Here is an 18,823-nt window from a genome sequence, read left to right on the forward strand (position 1 = left end):
AACTCTGAAAGACACTGAGTCACAAGTGCCCCTGTCATGTAGCCTTGTGGGATTTTATGACATTTACAAAAAGACAGACTCTCTACCTCTATATAGAACACAGAAGAAGAGCTGTGGCACTGGGCAGTCTTGATCATGCTATAAGGTATTTAAGAATTTATAGTCATCAGTTGCAGAGTCGGGGGAACGGTAAGGTCTAGGAGGCATGGCTGTCCCCAGGCTAAGCCTCACTGGTGCCCAGCAGGGGGTGCTAGAGCAGAAGAAGTGGGCAGAAGGACCTGTTAGTGAGACACTCCACTGCAGGGAATGCCAGAGGGACCTGGAAAGGGAGGGGCTTTATAGAGGTTTGAAGTCAGGAGAGGCAAGGGTCCAGGAAACCCTAATACAGTCCCAAAGATGAAGAACCAACTGGCAGAGGTTGAGATGACAAGGGGACCTGGCCACTGTTGAGATGGAGAGAAAGACAAGAGAAGACACACAAACAGCTTAAGATTGCAAGTCTCTGCTTCAGGACAGTAAAGACTGTAAAGCTCCTGAAAACACTAGGAAATCTAGGAAGAAGAATCTATTGAGGAACATAAGATGGGGTCTGAGGTCTAATTTCTACAAGTTGGGAAGACATTCAACTGCAAGGATCTTTCATTTATTTATTTATCCACCCACCTAGCAAGCATTTATTGAGGGCCTTTTATGTGCCAGACACTCTTCCAGATGCCAGGGGCACAACACTGAGCAAACCAGATTTCTGTCCTTGTAGAATTTAGAGTTTGGTATGTGTTGGGGGAAGGAGAAGATGGGAAGACACAAAGTAAGTAAACAAACCAATAAATATATTATGTTAAATACATTATAAGAGTTGGAGAACTGTAATGAGGATGAGATATCAGGGCTGCTGATGTAGAGTTGGGAGTTTACCAGTTTCCAACCACTGTCCGTGTAGGTAAGCCCCAAGGAGCTTTTAAAAGCATTGGTTCTTGGAACTCACATCTGGAAATTTGGGGTTTTTTTTTTAGCATTATGGCCAGGCCCAGAAATATGCATTTTCTAAGAGCTCCCTGGGAGATTTCAGCTGGCACACAGGTTTAGGACCAGCACTGATCAATGGATCTTGATTCTGTATCAAGCCACACAAGGGCCCAACCTGCCTGAAGCAAATGGAGCAAGAGTCAGAGGACTGAGGATGGTGTCCATCTATGGCACCTCACAGTCTGAAAAATGGCAGTTCTAATTATCTCATGCCATCTCCCACTGACCTGTTATTTTCTTGGAGTAAACACTGAGAAGCAAAATCATTTGTTTGAACCATCTTGGGCCAAAAGAAGCTGTGATTCTCTAAACAAAGTTGACAGAGAAGACAGATGTTGAGAAGACCTAAATTCATTGAGTTGGTTTCATCTGCAACAATTGAAATGGCTTGCTAACTTGTGGAAAAACATGTTATCAAGATTTATACACGTGCAAATGTCAGAAGAATGGCCATTGTACTTTATAATCTTCTTGCCTTGACAAACTCCATTCCAACTAATTTAAAAAAAAAAAGGACAAAAGAATTCATGATTGAATCTCCTCAGATTTTAATAGTAAAATCCATTCTTACTTAATTGTACCATCCATGAAACAGGTCTGGGTCCCTTGGATATAGTCAGCCCTACTAAATATTTATTGAAGAATCAATCAGTGCCTCAATCAGTCAAGCTTCCTTCAGCCTTTACCATCCAAGATACAATTAAAAGGAAAAGGAAGGAATTATCTGAGATTCAAGATGAGAAAATTCTATGGTAGTGTCGGGTATATAGGAAACGGGCCTATATAGGGGATATTGGCCTCTAGAAAATTCTGCTCAGAGTGCCCAAGATTTAAACTTACAAACATCATATTCCAACTTCACATTCATGGTCTTAACACTTACATCCTCACACACACACACACACACACACACACAGGTGCATCTCCACTGTTTCCCTTAATGGAGGGTGTGATGAGCTGCTTCTCACCTTCAGGAAGCCTTCATTCTGGCAGACTGATCTGCGGGTGAGTTGATGAGAACCTGTTACAAGAGGAATAAGGAAACATCTCCCTACACCATGCACAGTGCCAATCTGATATTTAAAGGAACATAAATTCCTTTCTGTACAATGTCAAGGAAAAGGTAATTTGGAAGGAAATGAAATGGAAAGTTGGAATGGAGGCAAATTGGCAGTTCAGAACACTCCACTTGAACAATTCACCCTCAAATTGTGCCTCAAGCTCATCATTTGTAAAATAAGTAAAATAATAGCTCTGACCTCGTACAAAGTGGAGATTCAAAAATAATCAACTTTAAACACTTTGCAACAGTAACTGGCACACAGCAAGCACTCCATGTGTTTGCTATGATTTGTTTTTGTTCATCTGGTCACCTCCTACAAACACAGTTCCCTTGTTCCTAAGATATGTGGTAGGTGAACTCAGAACACCAGAATCCAATGTCATTTTCAAGCTCATTCTGCGAGGGCCTTTGTGAAGAACTGTGTGTAAGCCCAACCCATGGTTGTACGGTTGCTCTTTCCTCCCCTTTCCCTAACCACATTCCCCACCCCATCATCCACACCACCCCCATACCATAGAAGAGGGAAAAAAGAGAAAACCCCACACCTTTTTGTCCCTTAAAGCAAAATCAACATCACCATTAAATCCCTTTGACAGACTTTGGCTCTTAACACAGCTGTTTTTGTTAGCTCTTGAGTAGCATGTGAGTGTTGCTTTCCCTTAAGTCCTTAAAAAACGTCTTTACGGAATACAGTGACCCGGAATTAATAGCAAGTGATGACAAAAGCCATAGGGATACCAGTGTTGGCTCAGAATGGACCTCCTTGTGTAACCGCTTATGTAACACCCAGTCCCCCGCCTCCCCAGTTAGTCATGGCTGCCCTGGGCCTCTGCACCGTTGGTTACCACCACAGGGCGTCAGCTCTTAGGCAATTCCTCTTTAGCTTCAAGGGAACCACTGTTCATCCCTGTGCTTTCTGGGACCACAGCTCTGAACTCGAAAAGAATGGCATTTGGTTTTCTACAGAGCGTTGCACATTCCAAGCCTCTCGAATCATTTCACAAAAGGAGACGTGAGTTCAGCAGCTCTGCCGGTGAACACAGCAACCATTCTGTCCTGACCAGACTGCACAGCCATGTTAATCAAGAGAGCACACAGCTCCCAGTCTATAGGCGGGCTCCCTGTGCTTTCTATTTGACACAGGGTAAGCCACTCATCCTCACTTGCTGGGTACTCTCCCAGCATGAGCCCTGCAAGTCTGAATCCTGGGAAACCCCTCCACCCTGGACAAACCAGGATGGCAAGTCACCTTCTGACAGGTAACCAACCAGGCAGTTTCCAGAGGCTCAGAAACCATCAGACACACCCAGGACTGAGAGACAGCCCTCAGGCCAATGCTTCAACTGAAATAGTAATTACAGTTTATGAGCTGATCGGGGACAGACTAATGGGTTGGCCTCTGATTCTGAGTACCTGTGTACTTTACATGGTTTCCATCAACTGCCTGGTCTATCAAAATCGGTTCAATTAAATCCATGCATCCCAGGACACTGAACATGATCTGCTGACATTTGCTTCCTCCTCCAGGCCCTGGCAAACACAGTTCAGTGATGGTGATTATGGAATTAAATTTCCCACCTTCCATTCTGACTGCTCTCTGGCCCTGACTGGATCTCATCTGCCAGAGAGGATTTTTCCTCTCTATCTGTCCTTTGATCACAAAAGGAGGTGGGTCTGGCCAGGCCTAGGTGTTGAGTTCCTATCATTTCAACATTTAAGTTAAAACCACACATACACTCCCATGTCTTTTGCAGAGAACACACAGACTTGTAGCTGGACAACCCACTGCTACTCTAGACTGCTGTTCAAGGAAACTATTGTCTTGCTTCTAATTGTTCCAGGTTGCAAAGAAATTGTCCTTGAAGATGAATGAGGTTGACTTCTACGAGCCATTTATGGACGAGCCCATTGCCATCCCTGACAAACCCTACACAGAAGAGGAGCTCGTGGAGTTTGTGAAAGAGCACCAAAGGTGTGCCCCAGATGGCACGCAGGGAGTGGCAGCAGTGGGGATCCAGGGCCTGGGGGATGGAGACAAGCCTCTCAGTCCCACCGTTTCAGACCCCCAAGAGCAACAACCTGGAGTTAGTACCCCAGCAGAACTGAACTTGGCAGTGTGGCTTTGTTGGTCACTGATCAGTGGCTCCATTTTCTGAATATGGGTTTACATTTCCAAGCAAAGTTAGACCACCTCCTCGCAGTGAAGAAATCACCTCATACAGTAAGATGTCACAAGTAAAATTCCACAATGATAATGATAGTGATTTAATGTTAGCATCCTAAAGTATGATGCCAGGGGCTTTGGGAAGCTATTTTACCTAATCTTCAACATTATGGGGGATATAACAAATTATATCTGAATTTTACAGATCAAGGAATTGGGCTCAGGGTAGTTGAGTAATGAAGCCAAGGATGAACATTTTGTGCATAGAACTTCTGGGAGAGGAATATTTGATACCATTAGCACTAGTATGGATCAGCATACTTTTTTTGTAAAGGGCCAGAAAATAAATATTGCAGGCTTTGTGGGCCAGATGGTCTCTGCTGCAAGCACTCAATTCCACCGTTGTAGTGAGCAAACAGTCATGGGCCATATGTAAACAAATGTGTGTGGCTGTGTCCCAACAGAAGTTTATTTATAAAAACAGCAGCCTTGGCTGGATTGGACCTTCCATCTGTATTTAGTCTGCTGACCTCAGCTCTTAAGGGAGAGACAATACCAGAACATGGAACATGGTGGTGGGCTTACCGCCTCATCCACCCACCTTCCCCTCCTCACGGTCACACGGGCTCACTGAACGTGGAGCATAATGACTCCATCACTGGGTCGGCCTTGGTCCCCACAGGGAAGCAGCACTCGGATGAATAAATACCAACAAGGCTAACAGTATTTGCCAACATTCAAAAAGAAGTTGAAACTGAGCAAAAGATAGATCCGACCTGCTCCTCCAAACATTCCCTCAAGGGCTTTTGATGGATCACCCTGGTGATAAAACTTCTGTAGCTCTGGGCTGTTTCCTCTTCTGGGTCTCCTGATTCTGGGCCTGCTCAGGGTTCTCAGGAGTGTCCCCTATCAGTGAAAAGGGAAAGGGCTTCTTGGCCCGGGCATAAGTGACCCCATTCCCTGTGACCCATTATCTGTGATAGACTTTATAATCCTGGGCTCAAATGGGCCTATGAATAAACCTCTAGGCCCAGCTCTGTGTCACACACAACAGGGTCGATCTGCTGTTTCCTTAAGAGAGAAAACAATTATGTCGGACTTGGGAAAGTGAACCAACATCTTATCCTACATTTCACTATGCTGGGGCTTTGGTGTCAGCTGAGGTCATCTCTATTCAAGGAAGTTTATCTTTTTTTTTTTTCCCCCCAGACCCACTCTACGTCGCCTGCGCCCAGAAGATATGTTTGAAACATGGGTAAGAAAGTGGCAAACTCTTTCTGCCTTGCAGAGATGAGTACATTCCCCAAGAGGAATACCCCTTTGAGTTCCAAACCTCAAACCAAGTCTTATTTGCCTGGAGTGGGTGTCTGGGGTGGTGGGGAATTTGACATGTGGACAGCATCACACTGAGTTACAACTCCGTTCCCCTGGGCTGGCCACTAGGCAAAATTACTCTATCTCTGAGCTCATTTCCTAGAGTGACTACTGGCTTTCATTCACTGGCCACCAGAAACCCAAGGTCACAGGTAGAAGCAGCTCAGACCACGCATTTCAGACTTGGGCTCAAGTTCAGAATCTGCCACCTATTAGCTTTGTGAAAGTGAAAGACAGTGAAAGTTAAGTCGCTCAGTCGTGTCTGACTCTTTGCGACCCTGTGGACTGTAGCCCACCAGCCTCCTCCATCCATTGGATTCTCCAGGCAAGAGTACTGGAGTGGGTTGCCATTTCCTTCTCCAGAGAATCTTCCCAACCCAGGGATCGAACCCAGGTCTCCCGCATTGTGGGCAGACACTTTAACCTCTGAGCCGCTTTGTGTCCTACCTTAAATCACGTGGCCTTTCTGAGCTTTAGCTCCTGCGTCTAAAATCAGGCTTATTGTGGGGATGAAAGGTATGAAGAACCCAGACACAGTGGGTCCTCCATCAGTGCGTGGTAGCTGTTTTTGTAAATACCAACTCAAGGCACTGAAAAGTGCCAAGTCAGATTGTCCCCGAGGTCTGTGTCAGACAATATGTCAGGTGGGTTGGCACTATAAAGAGGGCCAGAATTCAGAAACAGTCACAACCAAAGTCTGTGAAGCTGTTTTCAAAGCATTTCACGTGCCCCTTGGATCTCTCAACAGTTCTGGAAAGTGATATAAAACAAGTAGTATTTTAGCTTCCTAGAAAAACTGACAATCACACAGATTAAATCAATTACTCAAAGATATATAACTAATAAGCATTAGATCTGGGGACTTAAATTTAGACCACCTGGAACCAAATCTCTTGTTTTCTCCAGCACATATCCTAGAGGGGACCATCTCCCCATAAGGCAACATTTTGGCGGAGAGGGAGAGAAGGGTTGGTGGTAGGGAGAAAGAGATTAACATGGAAGCCTGTGTTTACTAATTCTCTAATTTAGAGTCTAAAGTGACAGCTGAACAGAATCATGGAGTAACTTGACACTCTCTGTTTTACTGGCATGTAACTTCTTTGGATATCTGAAGGTAAAACAAACCTTTCACACCAAAGGCAAATGATTCAGTCTGGAGGAGTGGACTATTTAAGAGCAACACAGCACAATAGAAACATCTTTTCCTAATATTTAAACCTTTCAAAATTTAGGAGGTCTTGTTATTGGATTTTAAAATAACAAAAATGGTATAACAATGATTTAAAAATAATATTCCTTTTTAAAAATATTCTCACCTTTCACTTAAAACAATTTCAGACCTATAAAAAACAGTGTAACAAATTTCATGACCTCTTTAGCCAGATTCCCCAAATGTTAACATTTGGCTTTATTACATTCTCTTGATATAGAATTTTTCTGAACTGTTTGAGAGTAAATAGCAGACCCAATTCCCTTTTGCTCCTAAACACTTCAGAAGTTGTATCAAAACAAAAACTTTTTCTTACATAATCAGTGTGTGCATGCATGCAAAATTGCTTCAGTCGTATCCAATTCTTTGTAACCCTATGGACCTTAGCCCGTCGGGTTCCTCTGTCCATGGGATTCTCCAGGCACGAATACTGGAGTGGGTTGCCGTGCCCTTCTCCAGGGAATCTTCCCGACCCAGGAATCAAACCAGAGTCTCTTGCGTCTCCCGTTTAGGCAGGCAGGTTCTTTACTGCGAGTGCCACGTGCGATGCCCACAGAATCACAGTATGCTTATCCAAAGCAGGAAGTTAATACTAATACCATTCCATGTTTAAATTGACCAGTCGTCACTAATATCCTATAGCAAGAGAAAACATTTGTTTTTTCCTGGCGAATGATCCAAACTTTGATCCAAGGCTTGTGTTTGATTGTTATGTCTTTTTAGTTGCCTTTAATCTGGAATAGGTTGTTGGTCTGTCTTTGTCTTTCATGAGACAAGGTACCATTTCAAATTGAGAGTGATTACTACTGTTCTGTTCAGCTATGCCTTTATCTTTAATTCTTGTTTTGTTCATTCTTAAGAGATAAGTCTCTAGGCTCCTGGAAGGGAAATGCTGCAAAATTGTAGAATCCTTCTCTCAGGCCTTTCCTCACTGAGAGAGCAGTATCCCACCCAAAACCACACCACCATTGTAGGACAGTCCTGCCCCCTCCTTCTGATCATGGACATCTCTCAAATCACCCCCCTGCACACTGCTCTGAAGAAATACTCCCTCTCCCGTATCAGAGGCAGATATTCAGAAAGGAAGTTTGCCATCTGGCTTCACTGGAACCCAGTCTGCTTTCTTTTCACTTAATGAATAAGTTATAGCTTTTGCTATACTATAAAATAAAAGTGATGGCTCACACTTTCCACATTAGTATATATTCAATTGCTTTCTAATTGGAAAGGGGCTGTGTATTGAATTCAACCAGGCAGAGAAAAGGGCAACCAGAAGGGTTTAGTCCTTTCCAACAGCCCATCGTGGAATATCCATATGACATCCCCAGAAGCCCTAGCCAGCCCCTCATCCAAGTCTCCAACTAGGGAGACAGGGCAGGACAGGCCACCCAGGGTTATCTTCGCATCCTGAAAGAGGAACAGAAATCAAACTGTCAGAAGGATCTTGGGGAAGCCACTCGGTCCCTATCCCATCCACATGTACCCACTTTCAGGGGCTCTTTGGCCACAGCAACTTACACTGCACAGGCTGGGGAAAGTGACCAATTCGTGAACTTCAAAATCTTAATCTTCAACACCCACTTGCTTAGACATTGCAAGATATTTAAATAAAATAGAAAAACCAGGTCGGGCTAAAGCAACCATTGACTGGCTTCTCTCCCCAACTGTACAGGTTTTTACAGCAGTAAATCACAGAAAATATAACTTATTATTCCCAAAATACTGGGAATATTTGCTGTGTGTAAATCAGATAGCTATTTATTTACTTAGAATATTCAGCGAGTGTCCAGACTCAGTGCTGACTTGTCCCTCTGCTTTGAGACTCTGCCTCCCCACCGGCCCTCCATCCTAGCCAGTTGTCAGCCACAGTCCTCGGCAAAAGCCCACAGAAATTGGGACTCAGCAGTTCTTTCTGAAAGAATCTTGCCTTGGTTGCAACAGGAAAGTCGTTCCCAGAGGGGGCCAGGGATCTCCTCCAGGGAACCCGTACATCACTGATTGCCCCTTAGTTAGGGAATCACAGTTTTAACTATTTTTCTTCTCTCTGCATCTCTTCATTCAACATGAGAGCAAACGTTCAACAGAGACTAGAAGGAAACAGAGTTAAATATGAACAATGGTAATATCTGATTGATGGGTAACTGATGTTCCATTTCTCCTTGGTATCTCTAATATTTGCTAATTTTCTTCAAGAGGTATGTAAGATTTTTATCACTATACTCTTTTTATAAAAAAAAATTCAACAGACATTAAGAAGAACCTATTACACTGTGCTAATCACGTTATAAAAATAAGCATTGCTGTCCTGTCCTTAGGAATTCAGGGTTGAGTAGACGAAACAGCCCCAGTAATAAGAGAACACCAGTCCAGTACGTTTGCTGCTATGACAGAGGGACATACAAAGTGCTAGCAACTCTACACTAAGGTAGTCATCACAGTAACTCCCAAATTTCCACTGCTTTGGGGGATCTGGTGCTCAGACACTTGGCCTAAAAGCCCCTCCTTGGCCTCTTTCAACTTAAGAAAGACCAGCATTTGCAACATCTTCTGCAAAGCCTGTGGAGAGACGATAGATTAGCAGAGCCCATTCTCTCTCTTGTTGGTCATGTCAGGAAAAATTTTCCTCTACCCTCTTAGGTCTATTTCTTAGGCCCTGCAAATGAAACTGATAAAAGATTGGCAAGAGGTAAAAACCACAAATTTAATTAGCTATTCATGCATGGGAGAAACGTGACTCAAGGAGGGGCTTATACACCATCTTAATGGGGAATGGGGGCGGGGTGGGGGGCAGAGGAGCACTTCTGGGAGAACAAAATGACTTTTTTTGAATGATAAATGGGCCCTTAGGAGAATAGATGGCAGATACGATAATTTTGTGATAATGTCTGTCTGAGTGATGACAACTGAGTTCTTGGGGAGGCTCTGCTTTTAGGCAGATAAAGGATTTCAGGAATTCAGATGCCTTCAGCCAAAACAGTTTTATGTCACAGTGGCCTATTTGCGACCCCGTCATTGAGAAAGAAAAGGAATGGACTTTGGGGTCAGACAGAGCTGGCTTGAATCCCAGTTGTCATGTACCATCTCCATGGCTTTAGGTAAGTCACTCAATTCTTGAAGCATTAAATAGGAATCAGTCTTTGAGATTCAGAAATAATGTATTTACAAAGTACCAATACATTGTGTGGCAAGTGGCAAATATCATTGTTGCCATTTTCACCATCATTATTATTTTAAGCCATAATCCCTTCCTTCAGAGAGCCTGCCATCCAGTTGAGAGAGATTTGTGCAATTAAAAAGGTTATTTTCAAGGCAATGTGATGACTAACTGCGTGATCTGCACAGCAAAGGCTGTGGGGTTCAGAGAAAGCCCCTGGGGTGTTCTCAGGCCAGTGCACGGTCAGCTTGGCTCTTCCCTCACCTTGCACATTGGATTTACACTGAGTAGCCCTGATTTACCGGCCTGACCATGGATTCTTGCTCTGTGAGATTACGGAAAATACCTGGCACTGAAAAGCAACTGCCTCTTTGCAGGTATTCAATACAGGTTTGTGTGCTGAATCTTTGAGATCCATAAAGAAAAAGGCTCTTTCTCTGGGTTATGGTTCTTCATCCAGGGGCCATCGCAGGCCTGGGAGTGACAGCCATATTAGCAAATTAACATGGATTCTTAATTCTAAAACTAATTTCTAAATGCACTGTAGAAGGGTACACAGAAATGAAGCCTTTTTCCTAGAGTTAACACTGCTTACTTCCAACTGATGACAGGAGACAGAGTCACAGGGTAGCCTAATGAGAACTGATCAGGATATTCTGTCTGGCGATAATAGCAAATGTAAAACAGGGAAAGCTCAGACTCCCCTTCTGGTTGCCATCAGATTTGTGTAATAAACCTGTACTCACGTATGCGTGCACACACATATCTGTAAAATTCAATTCCCCAGAGTCTGACCATGGCAGTGCCCACTCTCTTGTTTTTAATAATAATATTTTCCATGTAATCTCTCTTAGACCATTTGGAGGTTTTTGTCCATTCCAAACTCAAAGGAAAAAAAATTAGCATTTAGATAGGATTGCACCAGCATTAAAATCAACTGAAATGGAAACAGAGATCATGAGAGGTTTGAGATGCCTAGAGTTTTTTTTTTTTCCCTAGGATGATTCCAATATGACATTCAGGGCACAGTGAATCCCTCGGCCGGTGTCAGCGATAATCATATTCACTTAGATTTGTCCCTGGTGCCCCATTCTCACACGGCTTCCTCACCAGGTCTCCTGAGGCTCACATTTCTCATAAGAGGGGCCCCTCCAAGCTCCTGCTGCTCCTTCTGCAGGAATAATCAGTGCAGAGACACAGGGGGCATATATGGTCCTTTCTGCTCAGACAGAGAAACACGAGATGCACTTGGTTGCCCATGGATTTGAAACACTCTCTCTAGATTCTCTACCCCATTCCAACCTCCACACACACTTTTACTGTCACACCCTCAACTTTCCCTAAGTCTAAATTCCAGAGTTTTCCTACAGCTGCCCACTCTCAGGATCTATCCTGCTTTGGCAAGCAGAAAGGACCCCAAGGAAACAACTTGGGAGATCACTCACAGCAAAGCGCCCCTTACTGACCACACAGGTTCTGCTTCTTCAATAAGAGATGTCTTTAACAAAAGCACTACACAGGTGTAGATTCTTGTGTGAACAAAACAGACCCACATCCTCACTTATCTCATAGAGTCTTGTCTGCTACCTGTTTGAGGACATTTTCAGGATCTGTTAGCAGCATTCGGAAGTTTCTGTAATCTGGTATATCGCTGATTATATTTGCTGGCGGTGAATTCCTGAAACACAGACTGACACATGCACTCGCGGAGGTGTGTCCAGAATGCTTTGTGGCTCTTGGAGCTCCTGATGAACCAAACTCACATTCTTCCTCATTTTGCCTTTTACTGCTGCTCTCCTGGATCCTCCAGCCCACGGGAGTGAGGCCCTTTTCATGCTAATGTCTGTGTGTGGTTGGTGTTTTCCTGTCTTGCAAACCCATTGATTAAACTCCACAGTCTTCCCCGCGGCTCATCAGTATTCCCTTCCTGAATGTATGCCCCTGCGTCCACCCCGCTCCACCGCCTCCCATATTCATTCCAGCCTCTGAGTCTGTCCAGGACTCACTCCCTGGTATCTTTCCACCCAAGAGAGTAACTTTGATTCTTCTCTCCCACAGGAAGATGACTTGAACGGAATCCATATTGTGGCCTTTGCGGAGAGGAGTGACCCAGGTAGGAACCCTACACCCCATCCCCACTCTTACACACCTTAAGCCAAAACTGACCTCTCTCTTTTGTCAGCCCTCACCCTTTCTTCCGTCATTTCCGGTCTTCCGCAAACCGCAAGGTAACGAACGCCCCCTGGTGGTAGCCTGTTAGGGATGATTCCACATTCAAATATGCACACAGCAAAGGGAGTATGCGGGAGAAGGCAATGGCACCTCACTCCAGTACTCTTGCCTGGAAAATCCCATGGATGGAGGAGCCTGGTGGGCTACAGTCCATGGGGTCGCTAAGAGTCGGACACGACTGAGCAACTTCACTTTCACTTTTCACTTTCATGCATTGGAGAAGGAAATGGCAACCCACTCCAGTGTTCTTGCCTGGAGAATCCTGGGGACGGGGGAGCCTGGTGGGCTGCCGTCTCTGGGGTCGCACAGAGTCGGACACGACTGAAGCAACTTAGCAGCAGCAGCAAGAGAGTATGCCGGAGAAGGCAATGGCACTCCACTCCAGTACTCTTGCCTGGAAAATCCCATGGACGGAGGAGCCTGGTGGGCTGCAGTCCATGCGGTCGCCAAGAGTCGGACACAACTGAGCGACTTCACTTTCACTTTTCACTTTTATGCATTGGAGAAGGAAATGTCAACCCACTCCAGTGTTCTTGCCTGGAGAATCCCAGGCACGGGGGAGCCTGGTGGGCTGCCATCTATGGGGTCGTACAGAGTTGGACATGATTGAAGCGACTTAGCAGCAGCAGCAGCAAGAGAGTATGACCCTGGAGAAGGAAATGACAACCTACTCCAGTATTCTTGCCTGGACAATCTCATGTACAGAGGAGCCTTGGCAGGCTACAGTCCGTGGGGTCGCAAAGAAGTGGACACTACTGAGTGACTAAGCACAGCACAAGTGAGTATGAACCTCATTCTGCCTAGCTGCCTATTAAGAAGCACTGAGGACTAAGGAGGAGGGTGTTAAAACATCCTGGCTTTAAGGATGTGTATGTGGGTGCTATGCTTAGTCGCTCAGTCGTGTCCAACTCTGCGACCCCAAAGACTGTAGCCCACCAGGCTTCTCTGTCCATGGGGATTCTCCAGGCAAGAATACTGGAGTGGTTTGCCATGCCCTCCTTCAGGGGATCTTCCCAACCCAGAGATCTAACCCTGGTCTCCCACATTGTGGGCAGATTCTTTACTGTCTGAGCCACCAGGGAAGCCCAAGAATACTGGAGTGGGTAGTCTATCCCTTCTCTAGGGGATCTTCCCAGCCCAGGAATGGAACCAGGGTCTCGTGCATTGAATCTGAGCTACCAGGGAAGCCCCTGTGTATAGGAGGAGGGAGGTAAATTTCTGTTCACATTTAAACTTCATTTACCAATGTTGTGATCTAGCCTATATGAATTACAATCCTACCTTAAAATAACAACTGTGTATCCTTTGGTCTGCAAAATATTGTCTATGCTTGGGAAATTTCATAGAAAATATTCCACCAAATAATGAGAACTGGGCAAAACAAGCAGCTTATTTCTAAAGTACAAAATGACCCTATAAATGGGTGTTAAGCTGGTCAAGTTTTTCCTGGTTTCACTCTTTTTAACACCAGTGGAGAGTGAAGGGCAGGAAAAATTAATTTTGCAGGTGGTAAAATTCTGGATTCCTACAGCAGTGCTCTGTAAATAAAGTTTCCCAAAGGGAAGGGTAAGCGGTGATTGTGAAGTGTGTTTTGGAAGACTTGGGGCAATCCAAAACGCAACCAGAGAAGGCAGGGAACTTCCTTTAGGATGGCTAAGCAGCCAGACAATGAGGTGCCTGGGCAGGGTTTCCCAACCCAACAGTGCCACCGAGCCACCTGGGACTGACTGAAACAAGCTCTGAGCCAAGTGCTGATGCCCTGTGGGGTTTGGGAACCACTGTTCCGGGTAAGATACATTTGTATGGCATTTGCCTCAGCCTCTCATATATTCATTCATAAAGACAGATAAGGAAGTAGCGGGTCAGAGAAGTTCAACAAACTGCTGAAGAGGGCACAATGAGCTAGTAGGAGGCCACAAAGAGGGGACGGTTGTCCCATTCATCAATATATACCTGGTTCTTGTCTGTGCCTTGACACAGAGTAGGTGCTTAATAAATACCTGTGAGCAGATGATTAGATATGCTGATGACTGGCTGAGACCGAGCCCAGCTCGTCACTATCTGAACAGCATTTTGTTTCTTTGGTAAAACACTGTCAGCCTCCACAGTTTCTTACAAACTGAAACCCAGATGGTTTTATCATGCAATTTTTAAAATTGAGGTATAACTCACATACCATAAGATACACTGTTCTTTAAATATTTATGTATTTGGCTACCCTGGGTCTTAGTTGTGACCTGCGAACTCTTAGTGGCAGCATGTGGGATCTAGTTCCCTGACCAGGGATCGAACCCGCCTGTGCACTGGGAGCACTGAGCCTTAGCCACTGGGCCACCATGGAAGTCCCTAAGGTTCACCTTTCCTAAGTGTGCAATTCAGCAGTTTTACTATATTCACAAAGTTGTGCAAACATCACCACTATCTAATTCCAGAACACTTTCATCATCTCAAAAAAATCTCATCTCAATTAGCAGCCACTCCTATTCCCTTTTCCTCCACCCGCTGGCAACAACTCAATGTACTTTCTGTCTCTAGGGATTTGACTGTTCTGGATAGTTCATGTAAATGAAGTCATGTAATATGTAGCCTTTTGTACCTAGCATCTTTCACTTACCATAATGTTTTCCATATTCATCTGTATGTGGTATGCATCAATAATTCATTCCTTTTTAGGGTCAAATAATATTCCTCTGTATGAAAAACAAATTTATGCTCCAAATTATCTGAAAGCTTCCTTCCCATTTTTTTCATTAATTTTTTGGAATGTTCACTCGTGTCCCAGTTTTCCCATCATTGACTTGCAGATTTGGGAAAACTCTTCAAGAAAACCTAATCTGTGTCCAAAAAAAATATCAGTACGTTTCCAGCTTTTTTCCACAATTCTGGCTACCCCCAGCCCCTGGAGAAGAAAATAGCAAAGAAGCCAGTTGCCCAAGGTTTACAAGCTATAATCAAACCGAATGGGATCCCTGGTGTTGTGTGAACAGAGACGAAATGGCCATCAGCAGCAGCCTGCTGGCGAGACTCCAGGGGGCTTCCTTCCCCACCCCCTGCCCCCTCCCAGGATTGTGGGGAGGCCTGTCTGGCTCTCTGGAACAATGGAACAAAGAGGCCTCGGAGAAGCTGCAGGAACCTGTTTGACCGAGATTGCTGCTGTAATGAATCAAGCTCCTGAAACTACTTCCACCTCCTCCCTGCGCAAATATCCCTGGGCCTGAAGCCTTGTCTTGCCCCACAGGAGCCCATGCTGGGGCTTGTTACTGGGAAGCTGGAAGAAATGCACTGGGGGTGGAGGTTGGGGAGGGAGGATGGGCTCACAGCATCTTTCCTCAGGGAGGGGGTGGGGGACTGGCCCGCTCAGGGCTGGGAAAGAGAAAGACTTTTCCGTGAAAGTTCCTGACTCTGCAACTAGTCAGTCATTACTGCAGGTCACTGATGTGTAACCAGGGCAGAGGGGCCTGGCTGCAGGACTAGGAATTTCATTCCTACCCAGACAGTACTTCCTGATATAGCTGCTCTTGCTAACAAACTCCGCGGGGCCCATTGCACCAACCAAACCCCTACCCAGTCACCAAAGAAAATAGTACAGGTCTCTTAAAGAGCTAAGAGTCTGGAGGAAGTGTGCTCTGGGCTTTATGGAGGTGGTCCTATTTGGTCCTTAAAGCCACCATGTGATATATGCAAGATGATGATCCCCCCAGCATCAGATGAGAAAAGTGATTCTTAAGGGTTAAATGACTTGCCCAAATCACTTGCTGTATTCAAGCCAAGATTCAAATTCTGGCAAGCTGTCTTGACCTCTGACTACATCGTGATTCTGATAAAGATGAGGATGATGGTGACTTATTGTATTCTTAGATGAAGTAACCCCATGTGGGAGGTACTACTTTTATTTTTACAACTGATGAAGTCGAGGAGGCCCAGAGCAGCTGACTTGCTGGGGAGCAGTGGATCTGGAATTAAACTGAGCGCTGACTGGGTGCATAGCCCCCACCCTGAAACACAAAGCCCTACTTCATGTCTACCCATCTTTCAGAATTACTACCCTGCAGAGTCTGAGTGACTGTTTAGCCTGCCCTCCTTCCTCTCCGCTGTCCTTTACCACCCTCTGCACCTCCAACATTTGAAAAGACCCAAAGAAGTTCAGTGAAGCACTCAAGATGGCACGTTAGAGGCATAGCAGGCACAGGAGTTTAGATTTCTGGATGGCTCCTTTGGGCACTGTCCACCCAACCACACTACCTCCCTGGGGTCGCCCCAGCCAGCTGCGGGCTCTGAGCAAGGGATGGGGGAGGTGGGAGCCAAGAGAGCAAGAAAAAGAAGAGGGAGTGAGGAGAAAGGAGCCACCTGGAAGCTTGACAGCCCAATCAATGAAGAAAACTACCTCCCCACTGATGCTCCCAGATTTGGAATCTATGATTATTCAGCAGCAGCAGTAATAAAGGTCTCTCCGAGTGACCTGTCTCTCAAGGACCCTCCCAGCGGTTCTGACAGTCCCAGTTGAGGACTTGTGTTCAGGGATTGCAGACCCTGCCTGCTCTCTGGCCCTGAGCACAACTGCTGGATCTCTTCTGCGGTGAGCTCTCCCCCCGGTTGTGACTGCAGGCAGGCCTGGCTGGAAATGACCTTTACAGCTCTCTGGTCTTGCCCAGTGCCCTGTGGTGCTGCCCGGCTTCCTCTTCCACAGCCTCCTCTCAGCTCTTGCGCTCAGAATGCAGCCAGATCTACTGTTTGACAGGTGTGAAAATGATCCATCCCCTCTGCCGCCCCCAGAGGTGTCTGCATCAGGCTGACATCTTTAGAGCACTGGATGAAAGGGTCACAAAGTGGCATTTCTACGTGAGCTCATGCTGGATGGATATGGGCACCGGGGACATCAGCACTAACAAGCTGGAGATGCACTGAGATGCACTGAGGCTGCTGTCTGAGCCTATGGAATACAACCAGTGAGGGGCCCCTAGTGCAAGGGTCCAAGCCCTTGTTCCAACTGAGTTTCAACAGCCTCAGGTTCTTGTAAAATGTTTTTGACACTAGTTGCCTCAAATAGGAAGACTGACTGCTTAATTGAGCTTCCAAATTTAAATTTGATCAAATTTAAAATGCAGTTCTTGCTAAATATAGTTCCAAGCACTGAAATATCTGCATATTTCATCTTCACAGCAGCCCTGTGCTTATAGGTAGTCATCATCGTTCAGTCGCTAAATCGTGTATCTGGCTCTTTGTGACTCCATGGACTGTAGCCCATCAGGCTCCTCTGTCCAAGGAATTTCCCTGGCAAGACTACTGGAGTGGGTTGCCATTTCCTTCTCCAGGGGATCTTCCCAACCCAGGGACTGAACTCGTGTCTCCTGCATTGCAAGCAGATTCTTTACCACTGAGCCACCAGGGAAGCCCTTGTAAGCAATAGGTACTGTCATTATCATCTTCCCTGATATGCAGTTAGGGAACAAAGGTATGGAGACATTAAGCAGCATGCCTCGGTCATATGACTAATCAGTGCTAGAACTGGGATTCCAACCCAGGCAGTCCAGCCCCAAGCCCTGGACTGTAACCGCCACCTCTGCTCCTGTACCCTTTGCCTTGCCCACCAGTTCCGGACCCCAAGAGCTCGGGTTTCCCAGATGGCGCTGGTAGTAAAGAACCCACCTGCCAATGCAGGAGACATAAGAGACGAGGGTTCGATCCCTGGGTCAGGAAGATCCTCTGGAGAAGGGCATGGCAACCCACTCTAGTATTCTCGACTGGGAAATCCCATGGATAGAGGAGCCTGACAGACCACAGTTGCAAAGAGGCGGACACGACTGAAGCGACTTAGCACATATGCACACACACAAGAGCTAGGAGACAGAGAGGAGGAGCGCCATGGTAAGGACTGATAGGGTATGCTAATGTCTCAGGGGCCAGCTCAGGACTGTGGGGCCCATACCATGGCCCCCATCTAACAGCTGACTGAGTGACTCACCTTGTCAGGGACATGCTCTCAACTTTGTCTCCCATGGCTCCCAAAGGGCCCAGGTTCAGACGCCACGCTGCTGCTTACGCACTGAGTGGGCCTCTGAGAGGAGACCTCTCAGGTGACTGCCCTCCACACCTCTGTGTCCCGGCATCTGGCCCTGGATCTGATACACGTGGGCACACAGGATATACCCGCCCAATGACACCAGGAGCCCTCCTACTAACGAAGGATGAACATAGTGAAGAACACTTGACATGAATTAAATGCTGATGGAGTGGGAAAGAAAGAAGACAGGGAAAATCTTTGCAGTCTCTTCTGCAAGTGCCTGGCATGATAACAATAGTATCATTTTTATCAACAAGCCCCCAAGGTCACAGGGAAGCTCTTTTCTCCATTGTCAGTTGAGATAGAAGCCCCAGAGAGGTTAAGTGACCTGTGCAGGGTCTTCTAAGTCCAGACACAACCTGCAAGCCACGTGATGCCTGCTTATTTGTGTCACCTCCCTCAGAAGCAATAGTCACAGGACTTCGCCATCCAGCCCGGTTCCCCAAGCCTAGGCCTGTCTCCAGGAGCGAGACTCCGAGTCCCATAACTGCACCTGGGGTAGCAGTGTGGGGGCGGGGGTGTCTCCAGCGTATTTATGG

At 46.0% G+C, this 18,823-nt stretch overlaps 1 protein-coding gene across 2 annotated transcripts in view; it reads left to right on the forward strand.

Moving 5' to 3' along the window:
- CASQ2 (calsequestrin 2) overlaps nt 1–18,823 on the forward strand; it is a 70,604-nt gene that overhangs the window by 40,230 nt on the left and 11,551 nt on the right. The window contains exons 6-9 of one of the 2 annotated variants that reach the window (XM_027535904.1): nt 3,931–4,061; nt 5,463–5,508; nt 11,802–11,810; nt 12,050–12,104. In XM_027535904.1, the coding sequence (XP_027391705.1) occupies nt 3,931–4,061; nt 5,463–5,508; nt 11,802–11,810; nt 12,050–12,104 (241 nt within the window). The remainder of the gene's footprint in view (nt 1–3,930; nt 4,062–5,462; nt 5,509–11,801; nt 11,811–12,049; nt 12,105–18,823) is intronic. The other variant, XM_027535906.1, reaches the window with a different exon arrangement.

Source organism: Bos indicus x Bos taurus, chromosome 3 (assembly GCF_003369695.1).
Source record: "Bos indicus x Bos taurus breed Angus x Brahman F1 hybrid chromosome 3, Bos_hybrid_MaternalHap_v2.0, whole genome shotgun sequence".
Taxonomy (NCBI): domain Eukaryota; kingdom Metazoa; phylum Chordata; class Mammalia; order Artiodactyla; family Bovidae; genus Bos; species Bos indicus x Bos taurus.